This window comes from Culex quinquefasciatus, chromosome 2 (assembly GCF_015732765.1).
Source record: "Culex quinquefasciatus strain JHB chromosome 2, VPISU_Cqui_1.0_pri_paternal, whole genome shotgun sequence".
Lineage (NCBI taxonomy): Eukaryota > Metazoa > Arthropoda > Insecta > Diptera > Culicidae > Culex > Culex quinquefasciatus.
In genome coordinates, this window is record NC_051862.1 from 182,522,450 (window position 1) to 182,550,082 (window position 27,633).

General features: G+C 38.7%; 2 protein-coding genes across 6 annotated transcripts in view; one reads left to right on the top strand and one right to left on the bottom strand.

Annotated features, from left to right (window-relative positions):
* The window catches only part of LOC6033224 (dedicator of cytokinesis protein 9), a 136,303-nt gene extending 121,057 nt beyond the window's left edge, over positions 1-15,246 (bottom strand). For 2 of the 4 annotated variants that reach the window (XM_038255030.1, XM_038255029.1), the window contains exon 1: positions 14,332-15,246. In XM_038255030.1, coding sequence (XP_038110958.1) covers positions 14,332-14,430 — 99 coding nt within the window. In that variant the 5' untranslated portion in view covers positions 14,431-15,246. The remainder of the gene's footprint in view (positions 1-14,331) is intronic. The other 2 variants (XM_038255032.1, XM_038255031.1) reach the window with 2 other exon arrangements.
* LOC6041541 (protein phosphatase 1L) overlaps positions 1-26,857 on the top strand; it is a 41,979-nt gene extending 15,122 nt beyond the window's left edge. Inside the window, exons 2-5 of one of the 2 annotated variants that reach the window (XM_038255033.1) lie at positions 21,054-21,240; positions 24,605-25,229; positions 25,315-25,631; positions 25,698-26,857. In XM_038255033.1, coding sequence (XP_038110961.1) covers positions 21,054-21,240; positions 24,605-25,229; positions 25,315-25,631; positions 25,698-25,914 — 1,346 coding nt within the window. In that variant the 3' untranslated portion in view covers positions 25,915-26,857. Of the gene's footprint in view, positions 1-19,933; positions 21,241-24,604; positions 25,230-25,314; positions 25,632-25,697 lie in introns of those variants that run through there. The other variant, XM_001850736.2, reaches the window with a different exon arrangement.
* The last annotated feature ends 776 nt before the right edge of the window (positions 26,858-27,633 follow it).

Sequence of the window (27,633 nt, forward strand, 5' to 3'; positions counted from 1 at the left end):
ATTTCGTACCCACAAATGGCCCATTCACTTTGGGTGGTTGGCTGGGTTCAAGAGCATCAACAGGGGGAGAAAAACCTGATTAAAATAAAAAGAGTGTACAAGTTTGCTGTTTCAATAGACTCGTAAAATTGTGCCCACCGGGGAGAGGACCTGCGTGTGATGGCGAATCGAGGTTCTCGCGGTTCTGACTGCTCACTCGATGGTGGGCAATTAATTTTATGCACCGCTGAAGAAGCTTTACCAAATTGACGATGTACCTGATAGATAGGGGGGGGGGGGGGGATAATCCTTCACTTTCCATGATATGTTGGGGAGATAGTTACGTGATGTATGGTAATTAATGTAAAGGTTGTCTGAGCTAATTGGTTTGCTTTCGACTTGTTTCGAGATTGATTACATCAGGTTTCAAGTCTTGTTGAGAGAAATCTGTTTAACTTAACTTTAAACTAATGATGGAGCCCTATCAATCAGCCAGCAAATCAACGGCCTCCAAGGTGGTCAAGTGACACTTTCTTCAGCTGATGACTTGAGAGATCAGGTGCTTCACGGCTGATCAGCTCGTGGGCTTCGAGGCGATGAACGGTGAATGACACCTTACAGGCCTGTACCTCAAGGAAGGAGAAGAACCACTTGGATAGTGCAAAGTGATAGTGAGAGTATACGCGGTGAGTGCTCGTGATCGTGTCGATGCTTGCTTGCGGAAGGGAATGGACTTTCGCCGATGGAATGCAGTGTGCCTATGGTCAGACCTTCAAAACTGGACAGACCAGCATCTGGTTGGGGAGCTGCGAACGAGGTTTGGATGATTGACCGACCACACAAGATGACGTTGGGATGCTTTTATGGTGTTACGGAAGCAAACTCAGCAGAGGTCAATAGACGAAGTTAATTATTGCAAATATCAAAAGATTTTATGTTTTCTGAAATGATGAACTGATTTGGGTCTTAGTTGAAAAAAGTATTCTGGTGCATTTTCAAATCTAAGCCAACCTACACCCAAAACTGGGCAGCGGTTGTCCGAGAGAATAATGGCATCGAGACGAAAGAATAGTGTTATCATTTACGGACACAGAGAACACAGCTCGAGATGGGTGAAAGAATTATCCTCTCGAGGTTCATTTGCAAAAAAAGTTCATCCGTCAAAACAAAAACCAAAAGTGTCGACTACGGAATCGAACCGTAGACCTTTGACATACTAACCCATGGTCTTTACTGCCTCGGCCACCACAGCTTGGTGGCTAAGGAGTGGTCAGATGTCGATGTATGACACTTGTTGGAGATTTATTGTATCAATTAACGAATGAACTCATTTGTTATGGTGGTGTGAGTTGATAAAATTATTCTCTCGATTTTGGCTCTGAGCCCTCAATAAATTTTGAGGTAACGATTCTCTCGACTCGGAATTTTGGGTGTATAATAGGTGGTGTTGGGTTGTAGAGGGTTTAAGATCTAAGCTTGAGTTAAAACAATCCTGTAATCTTTTTTTAAGGGCAAATATTGCACCAAACTAACCATAACATGTTGACTCAACATTGTTGAGGTTAATCAATTCGGATGTTATCATCAAATATTTATCGATTTCTAAGTTCTTTGTCTCAATCCTCATCCCAGATTGAAATTTCATTTTCATACACAAATCAAATTATCTTGGGAAATGGGTCAGATGCTCCAATTGGCCTCAATCGATTCCATTCTAGTTTTCTATTCCATTCACATCAAGAATGTGCTCACAGAGCCAAACCATATAATTTATTCATACACCCAAAATTCCGAGTCGAGAGAATCGTTACCTCAAAATTTATTGAGGGCTCAGAGCCAAAATCGAGAGAATAATTTTATCAACTCACACCACCATAACAAATGAGTTCATTCGTTAATTGATACAATAAATCTCCAACAAGTGTCATACATCGATATCTGACCACTCCTTAGTCACCAAGCTGTGGTGGCCGAGGCAGTAAAGACCATGGGTTAGTATGTCAAAGGTCTACGGTTCGATTCCCGTAGTCGACACTTTTGGTTTTTTGTTTTGACGGATGAACTTTTTTTGCAAATGAACCTCGAGAGGATAATTCTTTCAACCATCTCGAGCTGTGTTCTCTGTGTCCGTAAATGATAACACTATTCTTTCGTCTCGATGCCATTATTCTCTCGGACAACCGCTGCCCAGTTTTGGGTGTACTATAAGCAGGAAGTCCCCTTCCCAATACTCGAGTGGTCCACATTTTTGACACTTGCCGGAATGTTCTCGCACTCCAAACTGGTTCCACCCAAAAACCCTCCTCATATTTGCACTGCTCTCTCGCGGCGTACTCTCGGATGAACGAGCGCGCGCAAGTGCTGAAAACATTTCGTCATCGCAAGATAAACAAAACCCACTTGTGCACACCAATACAGTGCCGAAGCCGGGGTTCATTCCGGGCTGAGATACACATTCGTAAATGTTTGCGTTCAGCTACCACGCTTTATCGCCTCTACAGAACTCCAAGCGCTCCATGTGGAAATGATCTCGTCGCGTATGTATGTGTTGGGCCAGATGGACGGACCCTGGTTGCCGGAGATCAGCAGAGATCAGTGTGATGATCCAATGACGCTCCCCGTCCGGCTTAACGTTGTACGGGAGAGCAGGTTGTTGAGAGAGTTTGTCAAACTTAGGAATACAGACGATTTGCCACGAAAAAAGAACGAGAATAAAATTGTCCAGATTTGAATTGGGAGAAATATGGTGACACCGAGAGCATAACTCCCTCGAAAGACAGATCGGCGCACAACAGCACAAAATTGTCGAAGAAAGAATCTAAGGGACTTTGAGATTGAGAGCTCTTTCCTCTCGGTCGAACAATGCACACTTTAAGTGTACAATGCAATGCCTAAAATTGATCAATCCCTCCTATGAGCACCGGACCCCTTGAACATGGTAAAGGGGGGACTTCAGAATTCTAAAAATAAACCTTTACGCTTTGATATGACTAAGCTCTGCGAGCCCATGCAACTAAGTTAGCCAAATCAACACCAATTCTGGCACATATATAGTTACGAAAAGTGTGGAAGAGATCGCTGGTTGACCTCTTGCGTGACTCTGGTACGCCAATTCCCGCGCCACTTGACCAGTGCAAACAACCTCAACACCGAGTCAGTCTGTAATCTGTGAGTTTGTGGTAGTATACAGAGAGCGTTGAGCAGATGGCTTGCCGGACGAAGCGCGTACGAGGAGGTCGCCACTGTGGCTGGTAATGGCCTGTTATGGAAACGTTTGACTTATTGAGGATTATTTCCCCCAATGATTTGCAATAAAAAGGGCGCTGGAGAAGGCAAGAAAACATATCGTAAGACAATTCCTTTTAAGGGAAAGTAAGATATTTTTTAAAAGCATTTTAAATAACAGAAACAAACCAAAACTAATTACAATAGTTCGAACTAATGTTTCATTCTTTTCAACATAATTTGTAACGGACCTTGCGATAAGTTGTTTGAGTAATTCAAGTATTTTTTATCGTCACATGACTTCCCAGTAGCTAATCAAAAACAAGATTCTTGGTAATTATCGAATGAAAATACTGCTAAACAGTATTACGTGCTTGGTCATACTAAATTCAGATTATGCCACACTACCAAGGAATGCACATTCCTAGAAGAAAATCGAAAACAATCAAACTTTCCAGTTTTGAAAAAAAGCATAACATTCACACTTTACTCCACAATTGTTTGCAACTTTATTAAGTTCCCCTAAATCTGCTCAATCGTGCCGCGCCGGAGTTTCTTTCCTATTCATCGTCACGTACGTAGCTCCCCCCAAGTCTCCTGACCTCAACATATTTGTTTATATGATCCTCTCTGCTTAGCTTGAACCTGAAAACCTTCAAACACACACAGCACACCCTTTCGTCCGAGCTCACCCTCCTTTAGAGTCGATTAGGCAAAAAAAAACTTGTTATGTAAATTTATCGAAAGTTATGACTTCTTTCATCGTCGCGCCGAGCCGGTCGTCCGTCAGTTTTTATGGGGACCTGGTGAGTTAGAACTTGAGGATTTGCTCACACGACGATTGTTGATATGCCAAGTATGACGTAATCGTTTAGTAAAACAGGAAAGAAGCGTGAGTTTTTGAGGCGTTGGGGTACTTTATTTGGACTTATTTAAGGTATTGAGTTCAAAAATATCGTACGAAAAACTTCCAATACCAGTTTTTAACCGCAATCTTAATCATAATCATAATTCCACTACTGAATGCCTAGTGCGTTCATCCCGGGAATTCCTGGGACAAAAATCCCGGGATTTTTCTAAAACCAGGAATTCCTGAATCCCGGGATTTTTAATTGTTTATCCCGGGAATTCCCGAAATTGAAAAAAATATTAAATTTTGGCCTTGAAATTCAAATTTGGTTGTGGAAATAGATGAACAGTTGAATACTTAGTAATCGATAAAAATTTTAAAGCATTAAAATTTGTATTCGTCATATATCAGTATTAATCTGGCTAATTAGGGAAAATTGTACAAAAATAGTTAAAAAAAACATATTGAATGATTTTTCATCAAACACCGGCATCTGGAGCAAATCAGGACAAATGTAACGAATTAAGACAGCTATTCAAGCCATTTTTTGAATAATGTTTTGATTGACTAAGGTTAAAACAGAAATAAAGATATTAGTTTATGCAACAAGTTGCAAAAAAAAAAAGATTTTTTCAGAACGAGTCGTAAATTTATCTAACGAGGTTTACCGAGTTGAACAAATACAACGAGTGCTGAAAAAATCAAGTTTTGCAACGAGCTGCTTACAACATTTTTTGCGATTCCAAAAAAACGCTTTTTGAATGGAATTTTATGTTAAGTAAATCTACCGTTCAAAAAAAATAAAGCTGTTATTTTTCAATACAAGTGCTGAAAAGTTCAATTTTGCAGTACTTTACAGCACTGGTATTGAAAGGTACGAATTTTCCATTCTGTTAATTTAGGTAGAGAAAAGTAGGCCGTTTCGTCGCTCAAGATTGACATGAAAAGTAAGTAGGAGAAATCTCGTATGTTTGGCAGTTTAAGCACTCGCTCCTAACTCCATCCAATTTGCTGAATTTCTCTATTTAAACAACAAATTTTGCAAAACTTTAGATAGAAACTTGCTTGCTCACTTCTTATTGAGCTATTCATCACTCGATTTCAGTTGAAAACGCTTTTAATGAGCTGTAATTGAATGTCAAAGTGCTTATATGGCAACATTAGAGGCACGCTGGAGTTATATGCTGTTCCCCTAGTTTTACGACGGAATTGCGAAAAAAAAAACATTGAGACTGTAGTCCCGATTTTTGCCAGGCGGTAGTTATTTAAAGATAATTTGTAAAATATATGTTATATAAAACAAGTTGTTGGTAACTTATCTAAAATTATACATTGACTGGCATCACTTTATTCGATGTCACCTCTTGTTTTTCAGGCATTTGCAAATAAATTTTTCAAGCCTTTTTAGTCATGTCATATAAAAAATACATAAGAAGTATAGTTTTAAAGGAATAAATTAATTTGAATAATATTGGATTGAAATTTGTAGTTCATAGAACATCCACTGCACGACAAAGAACAAAAAACAGTTTTAATTTCTAAATATCTAGCTAAATACTGTCCTCCTTGTTTGTATTGAAGTCTAGATTATCACCAATCTATTATATTGAGCTTATTCTGGCTTGAAAACATAACAAATATTATGAAAACATAGATTTTAAGACTGTTTCAAATAAAAAAAATTCAGGGATTCCAAAAATATTTTTAAAACCCGGGAAATTTGGACGCCCTATGAATGCCTGTGTATGAGATAAGCATGGCTCGAACAAGTATATTCATATTAAGGAATTGGAGATTTGCTTACATTTTTGATCAACTTGAAAACTAAAACAAATCTTTAATGGTTTTATTGGACTTCCAAGAACTAATACAACTACAGAAAAGACACACACACACTATTCCATTATAGGAATTTCATGTAAATTTCCTAAAACCCTAATAAAATCTTCATTGCAATCAGGGCTGTAAAAAGTGTTCAGCGACTACAAATACCATACCTGAAACCTCATGCGCTAATATCAATACTCTTTACTCCCGCTTGCGTTTTTCATAGCAGTTTGCTGAGAGAACAAAATACTCAGCGGTGAGGGTAAAGTAAAAAGTAAGAGTGATAGAAAGAGAATAGACAAAGAAAAACAAAAGAAGACATCTTGCAAGCTATAGATATTTTGACGCAGAAATTATCAGATCGTCGCCGTTGTACTAACTTGTCGCACGTGCATTTTGGGCCAAATTGAAAAAAAAAACGTTTTTGTTTTTATTTACATTGCGTGCTCTAGTTTTTGTTTATCCATGATCAAACATTAAAACGCGTTTTTCTCGAAACGCCGAAATGGTGGGTGCGACAAGATAGCACGACGACGTCGAGTTGATTGTTTTTTTTTTTCTATCACTCATTTGCAACATTTTTTACAATATTTATCATGTTTGAATTGTGGAATTTCATGTAAATTTTCTGAAGTCCTTATAAAATCTTTGAATTATAAGCTTTTGTTATTTATGTTTGAGTTTAAGCATTTTGACGCAAAAATCTTGCTCTGATCTTTAACCAAAAAGTTCTCCAAAGCGCGTTTTATCGATTATCGCGAGAGGCAAAAATAAATACTCCACAACAGGTCGGTATCGTCTTTGCAGGTATTTACTCTAGCAGTATATACTAAAGCTAAAGCGTAAATGTGCACTTTGGACTCGACAAGCGATGCGAAATTTCTTCCCTCCAGAACGAGATCCGACTATCCACCCTGGGGCCAAGTAGAAACTGAGCACCATCTCTACAGTGCAAGTTATGTGATAATTCTCATCCCCAAACAATTTACCCAAGTGCAAAGAGAAAATGTTCTGATAAATTTCGGTAGAATTTAAAAAAAAAACCGTAGAATCTGTGATATAATGTCTTATGGAAGTCATCATCATCAACGTTTAAAGATAACAATATTATGTAGATGGCTACAAAATTGAAAATTTTGAAAATTTGGTTTAATTTTCCATTTCAAATTTTTTACAAAAATTTTCGTTCTGAAAATTTTGCTTGAAATTTCTTGTAATTTTTAATGCAAAAAAAAATAACATAATTTTTTCTCTACTGTGCCCTCTGTATTGTTGGTGCTCTAGTTTTCCGTCATAATTTGCAGTTTTTGTTGGCGGTTCGTTTTTCAACGGAGCAATTGTGTGGGTGGGTCTCGCCGTATTGTGAGGGGGTGTGTGTGTGCCCCGACCCCGGTGTATTGCCGAGCGGCAGGTGGAAGTAAGGCCGAAGGGTTCCGTTTGTCTGCTCTCTTGTCTGTCTGGCTGAACTTGGTACATTGGATTTTGTGGCGCAGAATTCAGACTGCAGACAAAATACAGCAATTATTAAACCATTTTATGTCTTGAAATTGAAAACGCCTGTTTTTTTCAAAAAAAAAAAAAAAGTAAAAAAAAATAGATGATCTTAGAAACCAATTTCAAAGTGTAATCCACCATGTCCACCAGAAGTACCCTTCGACCCATGTACGAAAAAAGCTCACCCAACCCACAGTTCGTTGACAGCAACAACCAACTTGGAGACAGTCAGTGGGACAGCAGGGCAGAGGACAACTTGTGGTGCACACCGGTGTGGGCGATTCTGCGCTTGGACACTTTCGCAAAAGCCCGAGGCACGGAACTAGGTCATCGTTCCGGCTCTCCACAGATGTTTACTTTGCATTTTCCCTTGTTGGCTCGGCCCGGCTCTTCACGAGGCTACTCCAGCAGGACAGCTCCCGAGGATGGACACTGTTGGCCACAAGTTTGGCAGGGTGGTGGTGGCGTTATGTAATTCTATACTGGGCCAGCAAGGTCTGGTTTCAACCGTGGTGAACCCAAGTTTGTCACAAAGTTTGCGAGCAAAAAAAATGACTTGTGTGGGAAAATGTTGCACCGGCTGGGGTGAGGCTAGTTTTCTCAAGTTGATGATAGATTGCCGTTGCTGTTTTTGCCTGTACTTTAATGTTAAGCAAATTAATGGCGAGATAATGGAGTGGAGAAAATGAAGTGAGTGCTACTTTTCCGACCCAACCCAACAAGTGGGGTCGACCCCACTAACTTACTGTTGCCGGTACGGGGGAAAGTGTAACGCTATACCTTAACATGATAAACCTCGACGAGTGAATTAACATTCAACACCCATTTGGAAGAAGTAATTAAATGCACAGAGTGAAATTTTATGATTGATGTCATTCGAAAATCACAAACCAGCATTGTTTTTTTCCTGTACAAATCCATTTAACTCAGAAATAAAATAAATGTTAAAATGAAATTATAAGATGGAAATCGGTTATTTTACAGAAAAAAACGATTTTGATTTCGACTTTATTTTGACTTTTATTTCAATTTTAAAATGACCTTTGGATATTACAGTGGACTCTCTCGTTGTCAATAATGAAGGGACCGTCGAGAACGGGAGATATCAAATTATAGAACAAAAAATCAAAGCAGTCTATTTGAAGGGACTGAAAAATTTATTGACAGCTGGAGAATTAGTCCACTGTATTTGAGTAAATTTTCGAAAACTTCCAAAAATTACTTTTTTTTTAAACAATATCTTTGGGCTCGTAAAAATTTAAATTTAAAGTTTTTGTAACCCCCCCCCCCCCCCCCTCCACTCCTTTCAAAATTGGCCTTAAGAATCAGGGAGCAAATTTTAATGGAAATTTAAAAGCAATCAGCTGAAATCAATTTAAAATGCATTCCCCTGCGTTTAGAATCATGTTAGTATCGCAATTATTTTTGCTAAAATGAACTAGTGTAAAATGCATGTTAAAACACTCTTCTCCTGGCAAATTTGGAAATTTTAAAAGGCTTTTGCCTTCCTCACCTTAATGAGGAAAGGCTATAAAATCAATCGAAAAATGAAATTCTTAATTTGACCTCCTAGACCCACCTTCATGTATACATATCGACTCAGAATCAATTTTTGAGCAAATGTCTGTGTGTGTGGTGGGATGTTGATAAAAAAAATTGCACTGAGTGTTCTCGGCACTGCACTATGGGGTATTTCCATATAAGCGAGCGGCCAAAAATATTTGTTTGCTTTTTTGTGATTTTTTTGTGTTGTTTGTACTTAGTATAATGAAAACAAATAAATTTTGATATTTTTCCAAAAAAAAAGTTTAATTTTCGATTTTTTCATATATTTGAGGCCACATGCATTAAAGTGGTGAATTTTAATATTCTTGGTCTGTCTATTTGTTAAAGTTTCTGATTTACGTTCAATCTCCCTCCCCTTCTTCTTGAGTTAAAATCCACCTCTCTTCGAAGACCCCCTCCCCCTCCAATTAAAATTTGATTTTTGCGGTGTTTTAGAATTTTAGACGGTTTATTTTATGGAACATTGTATGGATTCTCATCCACGTTTTTTGTTGATCCACTTGCAAAATTCACGTTTTCCACGATAAATTCTTCTAAATCAAAATCACTATGTAACCGATTGTCGTTAGATTACTTAAAATATGAACTTCTTCTATGGGCTTTTGTATACCTCGTTTTGAAGCTACAGAACAACATGCGTAGTTTTTCCTCTGTGGTTTTTCCCTGAGTTGATCATGCGACGGTTCTGCAATGTTGTAATTCTTACAAATATACTCGAAAGCAGTTCTCACGTTTTCAGAATAGTGCTTCGTTATATCGTACAGGGACACTACGGTATTATTATCCATACTTTCAAAAGAACACAACAACGAACTGATATGAATATTCGACGAATCGTTTCTGTAAAATACTTAGAATAGGAATTTCTAATTTTATTAAACGTACCTAAGTACCACAAAGTCATGAATATCAAATCAATTTCAAAACATACATAGCAGGTACGTCATTTCTGCCTCTGCAGGTAAATAGTGTGATTTTAACCAAGCGTATACGCGAAATCATTAATTTTCTTGCATGAATCAAAATGTTCAAAATGGCATAGCTCAAAAAGTGCACATAAGTGCACTTTGAAATTTGGAGACAAGTTAGGACATGGTTCAAATTTTAAGCTGCAAAATTTTCAGATCGCACAAATGCACACAAAAAAAAGTACTCCATTAACAAAGTTGAAAAAAACTAAATTTTGAATAAAAATCCATCTTTTTTGATTTTTATTATTTTTTTAGCCTGTAAAAGTGTGTTTTGTAAAATTTTATTGAAAAGTTTAATCAATTACCTTTCTGAATATATATAATGATGCAGGAAAAAAAAACATAAACAGGTACACAGTACAACTATGAAAATAATCATTTTTTTGTCAAAAAACATGTTTTTTCTTACCATTTTCGCCTTTGAAGGTCTGCAATTCAGTGAATTTTGAATCTACAACTTTCAAACTCCGGATTTTTCTTAGTTTGAATGTTTATTTTCGAAAAAAATACCAAAAAAATAATTAGAGTATGTCGGTTTTTCGATTTATGGCCGCCTGAAACCCCATAGTGCACTGGCTGACCCGATTTGGACCGTTTTGGTCTCATTTGATCCGTCTTGGGGTCCCATAAGTCGCTATTGAAAATGATAAAGTTTAGTTAAGTACTTCAAAAGTTATGGTAAAAAAACGAATTTAGCAAAAGTCCGGAAGATTGTAAAAAGGGTGGTTTTTGTAAGAAACCTCGTCATGTAATACATTTTTAGAAAGGTATTCGAAAGAACTTTTCAACGAGTTCAAAATATTGAAGATCTGACAACCCTATCAAAAGTTATAAGATTTTAAGTGTTATTTATGAACTTTTTAGAGGCCGTGTCTCAGATATTTTGACAAAAACGCTGTCCGAATCTATCATGCGACCTGTCGTTGGATAGGTAACCAAAAGACCTTTCCAACGAAATTATTATATTGAAGATCTGACGACCCTATCAAAAGTTATAAGCACTTAAGTGTTATTTATGAACTTTTTAGTGGCCGGATCTCATATATTTCGATGAAAACGTTGTCCGGATCTATTATGCGACTTGTCGTTGGATAGGTAATCAAAAGACCTTTCCAACGAGTTCAGTAGATTGCAGATCTGACAAACCTATCAAACGTTATAAGCACTTAAGTGTTAATTATGAACTTTTTGGAGGCCGGATCTCAGATATTACCTAGGATTACACTCAAAATGTGAGGAAGGCACCAACCACCTAATGGTGGATTGAGTAACGTTTTTTCGTAAATCGCAATAACTCGTGAAGTTTATAAGTATACCCCTTATGTAATTGTCTGCTTTACAACTTTGTAAAACATTGTTACACTCTAAAAAATAACCCTGCAAAGTTAGAAAAAACACGAAATTTTAAAATGAAAAATTTCATTCTAAATGAAAAAATTACCCTTCTGGGTTAATGTAGATTCGAAAAGTACATTAAATTTCCCATAAAATGACATGTTCCAAAAATTTTTACAGTTGAGTAATGGAAAGAATTTTTAAAACTTTTTTAGTGTTTTTTCGATGAAAAATACGTTTTCCGGAATTCTGAGTACGCCATCAAATCGGCCGTCTAATTTTACATAAAAGTCCCTTTGGCACCAAATTTCTATCTCATTACCGTTTCAGGCTGCAAATTATTGAAAAACACCTCTTTTTTCGAATGTTCAAAAATTAAAGGGGTCGTACCGCCCCTCCGTCACGAGATATCAAATAACGGACCTCAGATTCGTGATCAGGGACAAAAGTTACTCCTTAGGACAAAGTTTCACGCAAATCGAAGAGGGGTCGGAGCAACTGCTGTGTGAGTTGGCGGAGAATTACCCAATGGTAAATTTGTGACGAACATAATCAATTGTCCACTGCACTGCCGTTTTACGGCGATATGATGTATACGCCATTGAGGCGATTTTGCTGTAGACACGATTTTCTGTTTTTGTTTCTTTTTTGCCTTTCTTACTAAAGAAAGGTATAGGATTTGCTTTTGGCTCCGACGCCAAATCAAGCTTCGTTCCCAAATCATTTCTCGTTTCTATTTAAAATGACTAATTTAAGGTCTGCTCTGTAGAAACTGTTAAAAAGTACAATAAAAATGTGGCCCCTACAAAATTTCTTGTTTTTTCCTATTCTCTACGATTTTAAACCACAAACATCATTTGGCCGAAAAAATAGCAATAAAAAATCATTACTTTTCCTGCCCAATGATGTATGTATACATTGCTCGATCAAAGCTGGCTTTATTATTTGTGCCAGTTATTTTGATAGCTGTGCGGATCCCGTAATGCATTGTCCACGTGGATACTTTAAGGGGGGGAGGGTATTAGGGAGCGTTCTTTTATTACGTAACGCAGTTGGGGAGGGGGTTCGGAGGCCGTGTTACGCTCCATACAAAATTTTTAAAATTTGTATGGAAATTTTGTTACGAGGGGGGGGGTCTAAAATCCGATTTTTTGCGTTACGTAATAAAAGAACGTTCCCTTAGCGATTGTCTACGCTCCATAAACACATTTTTTGCATGAACAATTGTCCGCAAGAGAGGTGGGTGGGTCTAGAATTTTCAAAAAAGTGTCTACGTGGATGTGGATAAGGTGTCATCCATTAAGTACGTCACATTAAAATCAGCCAAAATTTACTCCACCCCTTTGTCACGATTTCCTATGCTTTTAACACACAACGTCACGCTTGCTCAAAACCCCCCTCTTCCCTCAGAACGTGACGTACTTTATGGATGACGCCTAATGGACGTCCCCTTAAGAATCAAATCGAAATAATGTAATAAAATATTGCCCAGTCTTGATTTGGTCCCAAACCCTCAAATCAACATTCAAACAGTATTGAATTTGACTTCTATCAATTCTCAATGTATACATACATCATGATGAGTAAAATTGGCGTATACATCATTGTTTGTTTGCTTAATAAAATGGGCCCCAGAGCAGTTTTTTGAAAAAATCTTTCGTCAGGAGGTAGCTTTTAAGATTCTTTATCAGACTGTGCAATAAAATTGAAAATGTCCAAAATGGCGTATACATCATATCGCCGTAAAACGGCAGTGCAGTGGTAAAGTGTCTTTAATAAAACCAATAATAATAACAGTCAAATGTAGAAATTTTAAATTCATGCAAAAAAGTTTTTATTTCTTACTTTTGGGGAGTATTTTCAATATTCAGATTATAGGGGAAATATACCTCCCATTTTCATCAAACTTTTGCAGTATACCGCTAATGAAACACATTTTCAGTTACATAAACAATAGGGAGTTTCTTGCTCTCTTTCATTTGAGCTATTACTTTTAAATAGTTAAATATATGAACCGATGATAGAAATGGGCCAAGAAAGAGTATATTTCCCCCATTTTAATAAAAAAATTCTGATTTTGACATTTTTTTAGACCACCTCAAACAAACAAAAACCAGGTCTAATTATTTGAGCCAAGGGAACTCACGATCTTACTCGATTGAAGCAATTTCATATGTAATCGAAATTATAATTATAGATATCATATTGATTAAAAAGGACTAAAAGCACGCTTTTGTAATGTTTGGAAAAAATGTCGAACTTGCATAGGACGTTGAATATAAAAAAGGGCGTGCACAAATGACGTAGATTTTTTTTACACTATTTCAGAAAAAAATGTCAGAGATTTTCTTATGGAAAATTTATATGCTTTGCGTTTTCTAATAAATGAATGAATGTTTATTTAACCCGTCGAGTTCTGAGTCGTATTTGATCAAATAATTCTTAGTTTATTTGAATTATTTGATCAGATACGACCCATATAATGTAATATATATGTAACATAAATAATATTAATTATGTAAAATTGAAAACAATATTAACATCGAAAATTTCAAAAACATGACTGTAAAAAAGTCATCCGGGACTCATTCAAAATTAAATAAACAATCAACCCAATCACACATTATTGATCAAAGGTCGTTTATTTGGACAATCCCAAGTCCAATTAGTCATATAAGCAGAATTATGCACTATCAAGAGGAAGTCGTTTCAAGTATAAATTGCTGCACCCTTGATGTAAGCCAACCGATTCCGATTGTGCAAATTCCTCGCTGCACACTGGTGCCATTCCCGCGCGATAACAATTTCTCCCGATGAATAAATGCACACAGCGAAAGGAGTTTTAAAATAAATCACTCGCCTGGTGTTGTTTTAAAAACAGCTTGGAATGGGAGGAAAAATACCGGAAAAAATATGAACCAAGTACGCTCCATTTGTTGCAGAGCAGAAAAAAAACTGATAATAATTCAATAACGCGAAGCGCGAGAGATGATGAAACCCACACCCCGAAATCAACAATTTTCAGCAAAAGAAGAAATCAGAAGTGGCAAACCAAGAGTTGAGAAATAACAAAAAAATACATACAAGTGAAGCAGATTCACGTACAACCTGCGAGATGTTCTCCCTCAGCTGGGCGGCCATCCCGGGCTTGTTCAACCCTCGGGTAAACTTTCTTTCTGTCATCGCGTCCACTATACTCTTCTTCTGCGTTGGTTTTTTAATTATCACCACTTTTCTGATTGATCACTTTCGTAACGACATGTGAAAGCTGGTATCGCTAGGTTGCCCTTCTGGTCGTCTGGCCAGGGGCCAGATTCAAGGCCTTTTCACTTTTCGTTTCACCGGCTGGACCACTGCAGCATCCTCATTACTCTTCTTCGTGCAGAAAGGTTGGGATTCCTGACAGTGTCAGGAGCGGATATCCTTTTTTATCCCGCAGGACTTCACCGTACACTCTTCTAGACAAACACCCCACAACTGGTTGTTATGCATCATCACACATCACCCACTATCAACAAAACAGGAGCATCTGGAACACCAATACATCCTCAAGAAGGATTCTTCCTATGTGTAGGTTGGTGGGTTGCATAAACCCAGGAGTAACGGCCTGCCTGGCGAATCCTCTCGATGAACTCCGTACGCGAACGAGACACACGAGAAGAAAGAATTTTTGACTGGATCTGACCAGATGAGATGCACCAGACACACTTCACCGACACACACACACTCACAATCGCACGTAAATTATTCAGTAAATTTCACTCGTTTCACCAATATTTCAACAGAAACGCCCGAAAATCCACTTTGATTCGCGAATATCCCATCCTGCAGGCTCCCCCCGAACCAAGCGATCGCAAATCGACCCCAACGCGTCAATGCACGTCCTGCTCACAACGAACTCCCAACAATGAAAATCTCTAGAACAATAAGACAGAGTGAGCGAAAAAAAAAGTCCGTGACGACCGCGGCGACGTCCAATACAATCCGACCCTGCGAGTGAACTGCCCGCACATTATTATGTTGTATGGAGACGGCCGATCTATGGAGCGGCGGTGGCGACGGCGCCCCCGACGACACCAATACCAATCTCAACGAGGTGTTTGTGTGTGCCCGCAATAACCACCCCGAAAAAGTGCGAGTTTTGTTTTGCTTTCATCCAGCGGCGGATTCATTCAACATGCGCACCACGTGAGTTGAATGAATTCATTCGTGGCGAAGCATGATAGTGTGTGGTGTGTTCATGAGATCATCAACCAATACATGGGCGAAGATGGAAGGTGACTCTCTCGCGCTGAGGAAGTGGTTTGTTTACGACAAAAAGTGAGGATCGTGCTGCAACCTGATCTTGGGATCAGTTTACGAACGACGACAACGGGACAGTTTGTTTGTAAACAAACCCCGCGGGGAGGAAATTGATCTGCCGAAGGGATGCTGTAGGGGTGGAAATTGAGGGATGTTGTAGTATAGATTTCTCGATGATGTAGTATAGATTGGTTCGATTAACCATGCACCTCCATTGACTGATTATTATGGGGACGGATGGTATTCAACCACTGGGAATTGAATCAAGTTTTTTTTTTCAATTTTTTATTTTAGTTTTCTGAGTTTAAATACACAGAAAAAAATATGTAAATTTACACAGCACGTAATTGCTGTTTCTTATGTAAACTCACTCAATGTAATGTTGAAATATGATGTAATGAGCAAAAAGTAATGGAAATTACTCCGATGTAAATCTAAATCTAATGTAAATCATGAATCTAATGGAAACGTTGAGCATGGAAACTCAAATCTGATGAATTTCTACCCGCGTTCGGCTTCCTGTAATTTCCTATTTAATGTAAATCATATATCCAATGTATTTCTGCCAAACGTTGACTTCAAAACTACCCGATCTAAAAATAGTTATGTTTGGTTCTCTTTCTATCGCTCTCATACTTCGCTGGCTCACTGCCTGTGCCTCGACCTGAACAAGTTGATGCTTTAGCCGCTCGATTATAAAATGCGAAGATGGCTCAGTCGGCAACGGGTAGCAGCAGTAACACCGAGCATCCTACCCGTCGTCTGTTCGATTCCAGTCCAGCGTTATTCCACTTGGCCGTCGACGAGAAAGCGTCCCCTACCTGTGAAACAACTTTTTAGAATCAGAATTTCCTTTTGCTGCCCGCTTCAATAATTTCAAAATAGAACATAGGCCACACCCTTTTCCTACTGCAATCCAAGTCGAGCTTCTCATTCCCATTGGCCAATCAGAATTAGTTGATTTGAAATAATGTAAATTCCAAAACTAATGTAAATTCCAAAACAAATGTAAATTTTCAAAACTAATGTAAATTTCCAATGAATCTAATGTAAATTTCCAATGGATCTAATGGAAATATACATCATTTATCATGATACCTTTTGGTACATGATAAATAATGTAAATTTACAGAAATATTTTTTTCTGTGTATGCCAACGCTAATAGCAGAAGCTTCAGGAGCGGTCATGGCTGAATGGTTACGATGTCCGCTTTATAAGCAAATGGTCCTGGGTTTGATTCCCCATCTGCTTCCAACGAGGAAGTTCTGGACTCATATAATTTGGAATTAACTGTCTGGATTCCTGCCTCCAGTTCCCGTTACAGTTGATATGGAATTCAAATAAGAATGTAACAGAAAAAATCAGGTTTCAGGTCCAGACTGATCAAGAGAAAAAATCCGAAGGGAGCATGTCTCTCCTCTCTCGCGCACGAAAGATCGGTGAAAAGAATTTAAAAAATCATCATCTTGATTATTCGGCGGAACATTACTACACTTGCGAGTTTAACGTCACACGCCGGAAAATAACCTGTCACATTTTGTAGATGGGCAATGAGTGTAAACAAAGAGAAATAAATATTTTTGAGTGGTGCTGACAAGGAAATTCACAAAAATTCATCAGCACATTGATTTTCTTGGAGAATTTCGGGAGCGATTTTCTTTTGCGTGATTTGCATCCTCTCTCTTTCGCGGGTGAAGAAAGTTCGCAAGCGAAATTAATTTTTTTTGCGATTATTCCATCCCTGTCCACGAGCATGATTCGAAAAAAAAGTTCTCCGATCGAGCTCAAAAATTTTCTGGGGATTCCTTGGCCGAAATAATTAGACCCTTATTTTTTTTTATTTGGCCATTAAGGTGACCAACATCGTGTTAGGGTGGTCCAAAAAATTGCCATTTTCATCGATTTTCGCAAAAACAACTTTTTTCAAAAAATCATACCTCCGCGCCATTTCATCTAATTTTAACTGTTTTAGACGCAAAAGAAAGGTGATTAGTTTTTTTTAGCGATAAGCTATTTGAGAAAAATTGTAAAAAGTTTGAAAAATCTAGCTTAACATTTGAAAAGGTCGGATGAAAACTTATAATGCTGTTTTGAAGGTCTCGGGACCGAAGAGCCTATGTCTGAAAATTTTACATAATATAGCAAAAAATGGTGAAGTTATGTTTTCAATACTCTGAGATATGATTTTTTGAAAATAAAAACTGGGGTTTTCGACGCGCCACGTGAAAAAATGGGAAAATGAGGAAAACGGGAAAAATTTACTTGTTTCACTAAAACTACGATAACTTGAAAATTTCATGTTAGGGTACCAAAAGTTGCGTATTTCAATTACAAATCATACTGTTTTCGTGAGGAATGGAGCACCGGATTCGAGTGGTAGAAATGACTGTTCTCCCATAAGGAATACATTGTAGAAAAAAAGCAAAAATTGCTCGAATGGAAGTGCTCCATTGCTGTACACAGAAAAAAATATTTCTGTAAATTTACATTATTTATCATGTACCAAAAGGTATCATGATAAATGATGTATATTTACATTAGGTTCATTGGAAATTGACATCACATTCATTGGAAATTTACATCAGTTTTGAAAATTTACATTAGTTTTGGAATTTACATTACTTTTGGAATTTACATTAGTTCAAATCCACTAATTCTGATTGGCCAATGGGAATGAGAAGCTCGACTTGGATTGCAGTAGGAAAAGGGTGTGGCCTATGTTCTATTTTAAAATAATTGAAGCGGGCAGCAAAAGGAAATTCGGATTTAAAAAAAGTTGTTTCACAGGTAGGGGACGCTTTCTCGTAGAAGGCCAAGTTTAATAACGCCGGACTGGAATCGAACGAACGACGGGTAGAATGTTCGGTGTTACTGCTGCTACCCGCTGCCGACTGAGCCATCTTCGCATTTTATAAACGAGCGGCTAAAGCATCAACTTGTTCAGGTCGAGGCTCAAGCAGTGGGTCAGCGAAGTATGAGAGCGATAGAAAGAGATCCAAATATTACTATTTTTAGTTCGGGTAGTTTTGAAGTCAACGTTTGGCAGAAATACATTGGATATATGATTTACATTAAATAGGAATTTACAGGAAGCTGAACACGGGTAGAAATTCATCAGATTTGAGTTTCCATGCTCAACGTTTCCATTAGATTCATGATTTACATTAGATTTAGATTTACATTGGAGTAATTTCCATGACTTTTTACTCTTTACATCATATTTCAATATTACATTGAGTGAGTTTACATAAGAAACAGTAATTACGTGCTGTGTAAATTTACATATTTTTTTCTGTGTATATATATAAACATCTCAAATACTTTGATATTTTGAAAACTAAAGATTGCAAAACATCTAGGCTGGTGTAAAATGCATTTTAAAACAATTCTTTCATTCAATTGATAAAACCATAGCTTGTAATTTCAACTTGTATGTTTTTTTTTATTTGCTATTTACATGAAATTTCACAATGAATTTTTTTGTTCTAAATGAAACAATCACAATCTTCAATCAATCTTCTGAGTTATTGTAGATTTGAAAAGTATAAAAAAATTCTCATAAAACCGATCTTTTTTACAGTTGAGTAACGAAAAATGGTAGAAGTTTTTAAAACTATTTACTATTTATTCCATTAAATGTACATCTTTTTTATTTAGAGAATCTAATCAAATCGGGCTATCAATTTTTACATTAAAGTTTCTTTGACACCAAATTTCCAAATTATCATCATTTCAGGTTGCGAATTATTGAAAAACACGTATTTTTGCGAATGTTCAAAAATAAAAGGGGTCGTACCTCCCCTCCATCACGAGATATCGAAAAAGGGACTTCTTGGTTGGGAACCAACATTACCCGTTAGGACAGAGTTTCACATAAATCGTAGAGAGGTCGGTTTTACTACTGTGGGAGTTTGCGTAGATCGACCCATATCGATATTTACCTTTAGAATTCTAGGCCCAGTTATGGGAATCGAACCAGCGGCCTCCGTATTGTGAGTCCGCTGTGCGGTCCGATTGATTCATCCACACAGACTGGACAATCATCGGTTTGCATTAAATTTAAATTTTGATAGATTTTTTTTTTCAGCGATGAAGCACATTTTGGAAGCAATGTCAAAGTTCATTTCAGTGTAGTGTATTTGATGGATTTGAGCATAAATTACTCTGAAATTCAATCGAAATTCACGAATGCTCAAACGGTCATTTCAAACCCGCACTTCACTCTCGTTTCGGCTTCGATACTTTTCTCGATCTTTTCGCTCGCTGGCATCGTTCCATCCCTCGCCAGTACGCCATGCTTGACGTACGTACGCCTCAAATAGCGCGAGAGACTTCAAAACCCTCCTCTACAGCTAGAGAACCAAACACAGCAATACCGCATACCACCCTTCATTCACTTCTACCTCGCTATACCCTCTACCTGCTGCTACGTCTACCGCCGTACATCTCACAAAGCCCTGTTCAGTCTATCCGTGAAGAAAGCAGAGAGCTTAGAGCAGCTGTCATGGGCAATTGCTGTGCGGTCGAGAGTAGTGTAAGTTTGTAGTGCGCCGCGGGCCGCAGATATTCCGCGTATCAGGAGGATTTTCCGCGGATGTAATACGCGGTCTTTGTACAATATTTACCGAACCCGCGCGAGTCGCGTTCCGTCATCGCAAATCCTGGCATCGGAATTAAGGCGCGTTTACGCAGCGATTCAAAGCATTTCCGCATTCGATACGGACGGCTACGGCAGCAGCAGAAGAAGAAGCAACTGGAAGAGCTGGACCTGGAGACCTTGCACTGCGTAGGCTTCGCAGAACTGGTTCCTGCCACCTTTGCGGGTCGTCACCTCGTCGTCGTCGCCTCGTCTTCTTCAGGACGGTGTGACAAGTGCGGATTTGTCGCAAATTCGCCGCCTAGAATACCACCGCTTTTGCGTGTTTTAAGTCTATTTTCGAAAAACGAAAGTGTAGAGAGCAAAAAATCTGGTTCACGGTACTCTGCTGATTGCGCGCCAGCAGCGTCCGCGAAGACGGCTCAGCTGCTTGGCACACGTTCGTTCGCACAGCGTACGAAACTCTCTCGGGTATAACTCGTTGTTGGTATTATGGTCCCGTTGCCACCATCGACCGTCGTGTGAGTGTTTTGCTTTCCTGCTTTAGTTTTAAAGGGAAAAACACTTGACCAGTTTCCTCGACCTCGATCGACACCGCATACAATTCCCCTACCGCAACCGCTTTGATAGCTTAATCAAAGTCTCGCAAAACGGCGGCAATCTCGTCCGCCACCGCCGCCGCGTCCTCCCCCTCGTCCGCGGGCATGGAAGACGAGCTGGAAGATAAGATTCTGTATCAGACCTTCTTCAAGTCGCACATGAAACTGCTGTCCAAGTTCGCAGTCGGCGTATCGCCGCTAAACAGCTCGGTTGGCTACGTCTGGAAGGTGATGCGGGTGTACCTGTTGAAGCCGGAGGTGCTGGTGGCCGGTCTGTTGATCTTTGTGTTTGTGCTCTATCTTCAAGCGAGCGAGGTATGGAGCCGCGGGTTCATCGGCAAGATCAGCAGCGGGCTGGGGCTGACCCGCGGGGCTACGCGGTCCGGCAAGCTGGCGTTGCTGACCTCGGCGGCTGAGAAGCACAGCTGGGACGATAAAAGGAGCACGAGTGCGGTGTACGCGGTGCAGGGACGGAGGCCACGGATGGAAGATAGGTGAGTGAACTAATATTTGACTACTTTTATAGATAGCTTATAAGTAAGACAGTTGCGGATATTATAGTTTGACGTACTTATAAGTAAGACAGTTGCGGATATTATAGTTTGACGTACTGAGGACAAAGTAATGATGCTGGAAAATGGGTCAGCCCTCTTAATCGGCTAAAAATGTGTAATTTTCCCTGCCTTAATTTCTTCAGACTGATAAATAAACGTCTGTATTATGAGACAAAATATTTCAGATCGAATAACAATTTTGTTGGCAAAGTATTTTGGTAAAAATGATGTACATACTACACAACTGCCGAAGAATTTTTCAATTTTTCAGAGAGTTTTTGTTGTTGTGAAAACTCAAAAAGTGAGAAGATCACGACGTTTTGTCACTTGTTCCCATATAAGTCCCAAGATTAAACCTTTAACAAACTTTTAACAAGAGAATCGCGGAATAAAAGGTATTTGAAATGGCCTCCCAAATTAGTAATTTGGATCAAAATACGGCAATTGAGGGTTAAATACGAGGATTTAGACTGACAGTACAGTTTACCTAATTAAAATATGCCGTCAATGTTGTAATGAACGATTTTTACGGTTTTTTTATTTTTCTATTGGAGGTAATTTTAGAAAAAAAAATCTGTTTTTGACTTGTTACCTTTTACCTAATCAACCATTCATTCCAATAGTTTTTTCAAGTTTTATGTCACTTTTATATGCTTGCCTTTATTAAATAATTAAATTAATATAAAATGCGTCTGTATTGGACATAACAAAAATGGCAGCATACTTATTTTTACATAAAATAAAGAAAGTGATAGTAAGTCAATGTTGACCCCTGAAAAAATGTCATTTTCTTTAACATTGGCAAATTCTCATAAACAATAACAAATCCTTAATTTTCTAAATTTTAGCATAATTTTGAAGATCAAAAATTGGTTTGGCGAACTGAGTTGTAGAGGGTTAATACTACACAATTAAATTTGATTACAAAGTTTGTGGACTTACAGCACAAAGTATCAACATGTGTAGAAAAGTAACTTATTGGTTGCTTGCTTCATTGGCTATTCTAATTTTTGATTGGAATTACATATGATGTGTGTAAAGTGGGTGGTAAATTTCATGAAAATGATTCAAAATAGGTTTCAGTAATTTCGACGTTACACATTCGAATTTGAAACATAGATGTTTTTTAATAAAAAATAGGTATCTAGAAAAAAAAACATTTTTTTAAATATATAGACAAATCCTTTTAAATTTTAACTGAAATAATTATTGTTTCAGTTTTTTATAAATGAATTAACACATGTTTGGTTTATTTTTATTTGAAATGGATTAAATTTAAAAAAATGCAGGTTTCGAGTAAAATGTTCAAGCAAAAAGAACACTGACAATTTGGCAAAAAAATATCGTATTTCACAAATACTTTTGGAAATGATCATGTTACATTCAACAATAACTATGAATTTATTTAGTTTAAATTATTTTATATCACGCAAAAAAATTAAAGTTTTTTTGCCAAAGTTTTGTCTGAGGTACGTAAAAAGGGGATAAGAATCCCACACTCTACCTTACTTTCCCAAAATTGAATAAATTTATTGTTTACAAAAATAATAATAACAGCCGTTTTTGTTTCTTACCCAACTGCTTAACACTTGTGTCATCAATGACTGGCAGAATCTGATGCAGTAATTAAACTGTAAGTGTGGGATAATCCCCCCCGTGACGTAAGGTTCTTTGCCAAACCCAATTGTGTTATTTTCGCCATGAAGATAATTTCATTATCACTGAGCGCGGCATGCCGCCACAATTAGTTGCCATAAAGTGCCTCCACGATCAAATCTGTGGTTGTAGGTCAAGGTTTCAGTGCTTCTAATCCTCCTGTGGGTTTGTTATCTTTGTTGCACCCTACATTAATGTGTTTAAAGATGCTTTTAAGAAAGCACAAATCACCACTGTGCAACATCTATTTAATTGTGATTTTAGTTAACCGGTGGTTTCACGGTATGATTAACTCGGCGGATTCAAATTATTTTTAAATGCGAATCAAGAGAGAGACCACGAGTGCAAAACTTGAATCGAACGTGTGCCATTGATAGAATCATGCTGAAAAAGGGGACACAAGAAAACGCGAAGCTAATGTTTTGGTACCGAGCAAATGGATTACACGTTGAATGATCCTGTAACTGGCTGACATTAAAAGTGACGATGAGTTGATGAGATTTGTGTGACGTACAGAAGTCAACCAAAATGCTTTATGACTAATAAATTGGGGAATTTGGATGACTACCAATTAAGTGCAACTGATATTGTTTCTCGAATATCCCGGCACGTTCGACTGTTGATACCCGCATCTGTCACTTTGTGAAGAACTCGCTCGTGACCTAAAGTATTTGTCGATATCCACATTTTTGCCACCTTTTTGCGATAATTAAGCTACTTTCAAAAAACTTCGGAACGTGTCTTTCTTCTATGGAAGTCGTGGAAATAGATTAATTGAAAATGGATCAACTATGTAGCCAGTCATAACAACGTGACTGTTTGGTGTTTGAGAACGTTCTGTTCGACAATTTTACAAAATAATAGCCATATTATCGGAACATACAACCACCCGGTAAAATTTTCCCCGGAAACCACAGAAAAGCCATAAGAAAAAAAAGGTAAACTTTGCTGCTTACTCTTCAGAACGTACGAGGAAGGCAATAAAGTCAACGTCCGTATAAATAGACGTCTATTTATGGCCATAAACGGCGGAAAATGTATGTCCAAAAGGACAGCCAGCGCGCACGCGGTGAAAACACCCATTTCTCCATGGCCAACGAAGGTAGAGCAAAGTTGCACTTGAAGAACGGTCGCGAATTTATCGATCTACTTTGCAAGATGGTAAAGAAAAAGTCGTTGACAATGTGTACGCGGACAATGTCCGATGGCATTCTTCAGCGTTGTCGAGTGGGGGTGGACTTGGTGGATTTAAGGATTTGAACTCGCGAATTGCCTCTTACAAAGGTTGTAAACAACAACTCGAGAATGAGTGGCGGCAAAAGACGACACTTTGTTCCTTGCGGCCGATTACTTGAACGACCGGTCGTGATTCAGTTGATAATCCCTTCACAGATAAAATGATGGCAAATTCCGCAAAGATCCGGAAGATTTGGGCGAAGTGTGAACTATGTCAAATTTTGATTAATGGCTGTCGAGCTACGGAATGGATAGCATTCTTGGTGATTTGTCAATCAGATTACTAATGATTGAGCCTGTTGTGGAGGATTGAATTTAGCTGTCTGTTTCCAGACAACTGATTGTTCGCGTTTTTTTTTTTGTTGCAAGGTCAACCACTCAGACAATGTATGTTCTTTTTCCTCGATTGCAGATTCGTATTAGACGAAAACATCAACGGCACCGGGATTTCCATGTTTGCCATCTTCGACGGTCACGGCGGGGAGTTCGCTGCAGACTTTGCCAAGGCAGTACTAGTCAAGAACCTGAACCTCAAGCTGACCCAGTCGTCCAACATCGCTACGGGTAAAACGACCCCACCGGCCGCAGTGGAGACCCCCGTCAAAACGGCCAAAGCATGTGAGGACGAAGACGAAGACGACGACAAGGACCATGAAGTCAACGAACGGCACAAGGTCAACGCAGCCTCAAGCCTAACCCAGCGAAGACAAAGCTTCCGCAAGTCCAAAACCGAAGACGTGGTGGACAAAGTGGTCAGCTCGGGCGGAAACAGTGGAAGCAACTCCGGCAACACCAACGCAAATCACAAACTGGAAACGGACCTGCTCAGCAAGTACATGGGCAATGCGTCCCCCCAGCGGCAGCTAACGAAGGAGAATCTTATCAACGGGACCACCGGGCAGCAGAACGCAAACCCGAAGCCCAAAACGTACGAGGCGAAGTGCTATGTTCAGAACGGCAGTATTAACTACGGCAAGATCATCACCGACGAGGTGCTTGCCGCGGACTACGATCTGGTTGAGATGGCGAAAAAAGTGGTGTGTGAACTAACTAAACTAACCGACGTGGTTGATGCCGGAATCGTTCAAAAATTAACCTTTTTCACCCTTTCTCTCCATCCAGTCCAACTTCGCCGGAACGACGGCGCTCATCGCGGTAATGCACCACACCAAGCTAATCGTGGCGAACGTCGGAGATTCGCGCGGCGTCATGTGTGACTTCAAGGGCAACGCCATCCCGCTGTCCTTTGACCACAAGCCGCAGCAGGTGCGTGAGCAGAAGCGTATTGCCGACGCCGGCGGGTTCATTTCGTTCAAAGGCGTCTGGCGGGTGGCCGGGATTTTGGCCACCTCGAGGGCCCTTGGCGATTACCCGTTGAAGGAGAAGAATCTTGTGATAGCCGAGCCGGACATTCTGTCGTTTGATCTGGTGGACCATCGGTAGGGGTGTTTTGCTAGACGATTGCTTTGAAAAGTTGTTCAAAATTATTTTGTTTTATTTTTCAGGCCAGCATTTTTGATCTTGGCCTCGGACGGTCTCTGGGATACCTTCACTAACGAGGAAGCGGTGGCATACATCCGAGAGCGGCTAGATGAGCCCCATTTTGGCGCTAAAAGCATCACGCTACAGTCGTACAACCGAGGTTCGGTGGATAACATTACGGTGCTGGTGATTGTCTTCAAGAATGGCCGGTACGAGGTTGGATCGTCCAACGCAAACTAATCTGACCTGTATGACTAGACTAAGAATGACACTTCTTAGGGCTGCGGCCGTTCTACGCTAGAGTTAGTAGCTTTGAGGAGACACTTTAGGTTAGGCACTGACTTTTCTTGACTTGACAAACGTGTGCTGTGTTTAGAAGATTTGGTCGATCTCCCTCCTTCAGTTTTTCTGTCCTGCTCTTTAAAATTAAGGCAAAATCAGAACCAAGCATGTGCATAGTTAGGAGCTGTGCCAGAGCCAGCCATACGTTGAATGCAGTTTTCTCTTTTTGTTTTACACATTGAATAGTTTATAGTTCCCGTTAGGTTTAGTTTAAAAAATCAAGAAACTTTAAAAGTTAAGTTTTGCGAAACACCTCAAGATATCAAACGAGGGTGCGATGCATCCAGTTGATTTTAACCCTTAACAATGTTTAAGTTTCCTTACAAAGGATGTGCTGCTTGCCGATTCCCAGAGCATGTAAAATTAACAACTAAGAGACGAATACAAAAGAGCTTTTGGAATGCTATCACTGTGCCTCTCGTGTGGACTAGATATTCAAAAAAGGAAATGTTTTGTGAGGAGTAATGAGCAATTGTGGTGCCAAAAAAGTGCGAATAAAGCTAAACCAATCGGATCAATCTTGCTGGCCGGAAAAATAAATAACCTTCGATTTGCTCAACAAATTTTGAGTGAGAATATCAAGTGTAATCAACTTTTCACATGGAGTAGAATTAGATCAAAACAGATGTAATTTCAACGGTAAAATCAGAAACAGTTTCAATGTACATTTTGAATAATAATAACTAATGCAGCTAGTTTTGCACGTCAATATAACAATTCGCGATCTAGCACTGTTTTTTTAATCTGAGCAAAGAATAAACTTCACATAGTTGGAAGCTAGATTTTTTTGTAAATCAATCTCTACGAAAATTGTGAATAAAAATATTCTGTATACAATAAATGGAAGTGTAATTTTTATCCCTTGAAAACATTTCAAGCAAAACATTGTAAGGGGCCAAAGTCAAAGTGTAAACAAAGAGTCTATCTTGCTCACGTCAGTTTACGTTTACATTCGGAATGAGCAAAATATACTCTTTGTTTGCGCTTCGGCTTTGGCCCCTTTACATTGTTTTCTTTGATTTTGGCTTGGAAAAAATCATGCCATAGGTTAGAATACAGCTAGCCCACTTCTTGTCATTTACCAATTTATGATACGCCATTGCATCTGAACATCCCGAACGTTCAAGGGGCCAGGCCTACTGCGTAATGTTTACCACAGTGAGAATTCGTTGAAATGGATAGAGTTGTTTTTTTTTTTTTGCTGACTCTCCCTACTCTTCGTGTAACAAATTGTCAATTTAAATTTAAATATACGTACGTAGTTTCCATAGTAACATTTGTAAACTTACAGGTTTTATCATGGTTCTGGAAACCTTCATACGGCCTATATGGGCTTTTATGGCCTATTTAAAACCTAAAATGTTACTAGGGTTTCAACCCCCTCTCTCTCCAATATTACGATATTACGTAATATTTTATTCAATTAAGATTTTATTTATCTCTCTAACGCCCATGGTTGCACCAGAGCACCACTATTTTTTAACTTCAAATTTACATTTCTCGAAAACTGTTGGATCAGATGAACTCGATTTTTTTGCACAGTGTTGATTAGGATGTTTGCTGCCTCTAATTCAAATTTAATCCAATTTGGTAAAGTCTGTAAAAAATGGCAAGGAA